General features: G+C 45.7%; 2 protein-coding genes across 2 annotated transcripts in view; one reads left to right on the forward strand and one right to left on the reverse strand.

The window, feature by feature from the left end:
- Positions 1 to 629: 629 nt before the first annotated feature.
- On the reverse strand, positions 630 to 2,401 carry Pmar_PMAR010531 (hypothetical protein; the record flags this gene model as incomplete). Its single annotated transcript, XM_002781588.1, has 6 exons — positions 2,294 to 2,401; positions 2,163 to 2,249; positions 1,869 to 1,976; positions 1,601 to 1,797; positions 1,115 to 1,557; positions 630 to 817 (listed from the first exon to the last, which is right to left on the reverse strand). Coding segments are annotated over exons 1-6 (1,123 nt in total), but the record flags the coding sequence as incomplete, so codon positions are not given.
- Positions 2,402 to 2,468: 67 nt separating this feature from the next.
- The window catches only part of Pmar_PMAR010532 (pp2c, putative), a gene marked incomplete at both ends in the record, with an annotated part of 1,485 nt that continues 615 nt past the window's right edge, over positions 2,469 to 3,338 (forward strand). Inside the window, 2 exons of the mRNA XM_002781589.1 lie at positions 2,469 to 2,494; positions 3,334 to 3,338. The exon at positions 3,334 to 3,338 is cut by the window's right edge and continues 4 nt beyond it. Of these exons, the coding sequence (XP_002781635.1) occupies positions 2,469 to 2,494; positions 3,334 to 3,338 (31 nt within the window). The remainder of the gene's footprint in view (positions 2,495 to 3,333) is intronic.

The following is a 3,338-nucleotide window of genomic DNA, read 5'->3' on the forward strand; positions in this document are numbered from 1 at the left end:
CGACTAGGTGGTGTGGAGAGGACCGAAGACTTGCAGGGCTCCCCCCTGAAGTTTCGCTCACGGGACAGGCGCCCGACTAAGTGGTGTCGTATCAACGACTCACGTCTCACACGGGTCTGTCCCGTCACCCAGTCCACTAGAAAAACTGTCAGCTACTAATAACTTTCCCTTCGGAATCCTCGGATCATTGAAGCACCTGCGAGCGACCGAGCTCGCTCGCCCATCGAATCACTTCCTCTGGAGTTGACCCTAGCTTCTGTCGAGACTTTCCATCAGGCCGGGCCTGAATCCACGCAACTCTGCATGCGAGTCTCCTTACTCTGATCAACCCATTGGGCCTCATTCACTTACTAACCTAAAAAACGGTGGAAAACTTGAGAAACTAAGGCAAAGTCGGTTTACTCAGAAATAAGATTACTCAAGTTCCTCAGACTCACCCTTAAGATAAGAATCCTCAAGATCTTACGTTAGTTTTTTGCAAAAAATGTGAGTAAGGGAGTTAGTTCATTCCACTAACCCACATTCTTAAGGACAAACTCAAGATCTCGGTAATCCCCGATTGGCTGAATCTCAAACCGAACGAAACTCAAAAACACTTCTAGAAACTTAATTGTGACGACGGGTAAATTTCCGCATTAGTCTTTTCAACAAATTGACCTTCTCATATGATTGTCTCTTCTCCCGAACTCTCCGTTTAGCCAGAACACGATACGTTCCACTGAAAAATATAGTGAGGACTGTTGTGCTGAGGGCTATGACGTTGAAGGGCATGCTGAAATCTGGCATCGGCAGCATCACAAGCAGACCGTTGGTAAACCTGGAGAATGATACATCACTCGGATTAGAAACAATTATGGTCATCAAACCAAAATTCTATTTATAGGGAAAAAACTTGAAAACTTCCGTTTCTTTTATGAACATTTTTTCGCGCGAAAGACCTCACCAGAGTCGTACTAGTTCCGAAACATCATTCGGTGTAGTATCACAATACGGAAGTCTCAAGGAGAACCCTCTACTACTGCGGCTCCGCTGAGAAAACCAAACATAAATTTCAACACTGAACAGCTCAATGTTAGATAGTACGCCTCGAAACAGGAGATCTCCCCCGGCTTACCCTCGATGAATCCGCATCTCGCCGATTCGAACTTCATACATAGCAGCCTCAATATCAAAGCCTTTCTCACAAGCATACGAATAGGACTTCATATGAATGTGAGACTTCAACACTGGTACAGTCATTTGCCACTTTTCGCCAGGCGAAAGCTCGACCTCAATTCGAAACCTCGTCGGCTGCGTCCAGTGGTCCGTTGGGTTAATTTCAATACCACTCCTCTTTGAACTCTCCTTCGCTTTCAAATTCGACATTTGTCTTCCACCAGAATACCACAACGGCCGCAGAAAAAACGGCAATTGGTCAAACACTGTAACCGTAACAGTTTTATCTCGCAGAATATTCCGAATCTCGAGCGCGTACTCAGCTCGCAAGCGATCTGGATATTCATCTTTCCGCAGCAACGATCTCCTCACTAACACCGGTTGAGGTGCAAGTTCCCGACTCTGCGAAAATATATCATTTTTTCTTCTACCAACAAAACCTTACTTTGATGATTTTAGAATTTTCTGCATCTACTGCTGGACACACTGCGTAACCTCCCGTAGAATGCGCACGTAAGAGTCGTTGGGCTACGATGGAGTTCGACGGGAGCTGAATTTCGAGGCGCGCGGTCATTTCCATCCGGGAACTCCCTGTATCGATCGGTGTGACCGAAGCCAATAATCCCAGTGAGAAGAACTCACCTGACAGTAGTACCCTATGGAATCAGCTATGTTACGAGATGGACGGTATGATAATATCAACAGAAGCTTACTCTCGGCAAATGCTATCTTGGAGGCTTCGTCATTCATAAGAACCGCAGCTAATCCCAGTCGATCAGAGCATGGCAAAACGGCCAACCACGGGGTCAAATTCTCTGTACCTGCTTGCAGCCTCTCATACCACTCCTCCCGCAACATATCCAGGAATCAATCAAGCCACACCCGCAACAACTTACGGGAAACAGCTAACCGCTAGTTCCACACAAATCTCAGTACACTCAGAAGAGCTCAAACAACCAAGACGCTATTATCGGTACTGACGGGCACAGCGAGATTCCCCGACTTACACGTAGGTTCATACGGTAGACCTTCCCACATCAAACCATCTGGTGTAACAGACGGTTGTATCCACCCAAAGCTCTCATGATCAGGATCTAAAAACCGCACAGGTTCAATCCCCACACCTTACATTTAATACCCATTCCTTCAAAGCTAGCTCCAAGCACACCGCTCAAAGCCCACGTGAGTCTCCGCCATTTCTCATCTCGTTTCCGCTCTGGTATCCTCGCCATCAACATCGCCCCTGGAGGGAATCTGAAATCATTTATCGAATAAATTATTTCTGCGGTTAAGTATAGGAAACGGTCAAATACATGTGTTGGGAAACTCCTGAGCTCAGGTGACTCAGCTGAGGTGAGGTAAGCGATTACATATATTCCTACTCCAACACTGTATATGAAACTCTTCTGAGCTCAGCTGAGGAAAGCGATTACATATATTCCTACTCTAACACTGTATATGAAACTCTTCTGAGCTCAGGTGAGGAAAGCGAACATATATTCCTACTCCAACACTGTATAGGAAACTCGTCTGAGCTCAGGTGAGGAAAGCGAACATATATTCCTACTCCAACACTGTATAGGAAACTCCTGAGCTCAGGTGAGGAAAGCGAACATATATTCCTACTCCAACACTGTATAGGAAACTCCTGAGCTCAGCTGAGGAAAGCGATTACATATATTCCTACTCTAACACTGTATATGAAACTCTTCTGAGCTCAGGTGAGGAAAGCGAACATATATTCCTACTCCAACACTGTATAGGAAACTCGTCTGAGCTCAGGTGAGGAAAGCGAACATATATTCCTACTCCAACACTGTATAGGAAACTCCTGAGCTCAGGTGAGGAAAGCGAACATATATTCCTACTCCAACACTGTATAGGAAACTCCTGAGCTCAGGTGAGGAAAGCGAACATATATTCCTACTCCAACACTGTATGGGAAACCCCTGAGCTCAGGTGAGGAAAGCGAACATATATTCCTACTCCCACACTGTATGGGAAACCCCTGAGCTCAGGTGAGGAAAGCGAACATATATTCCTACTCCAACACTGTATAGGAAACTCCTGAGCTCAGGTGAGGAAAGCGAACATATATTCCTACTCCCACACTGTATAGGAAACTCCTGAGCTCAAGTGAGGAAAGCGAACATATATTCCTACTTCAACACTGTATAGGAAAC

Source organism: Perkinsus marinus (assembly GCF_000006405.1).
Source record: "Perkinsus marinus ATCC 50983 genomic scaffold scf_1104296941736, whole genome shotgun sequence".
Classification (NCBI taxonomy): Eukaryota; Perkinsozoa; order Perkinsida; family Perkinsidae; genus Perkinsus; species Perkinsus marinus.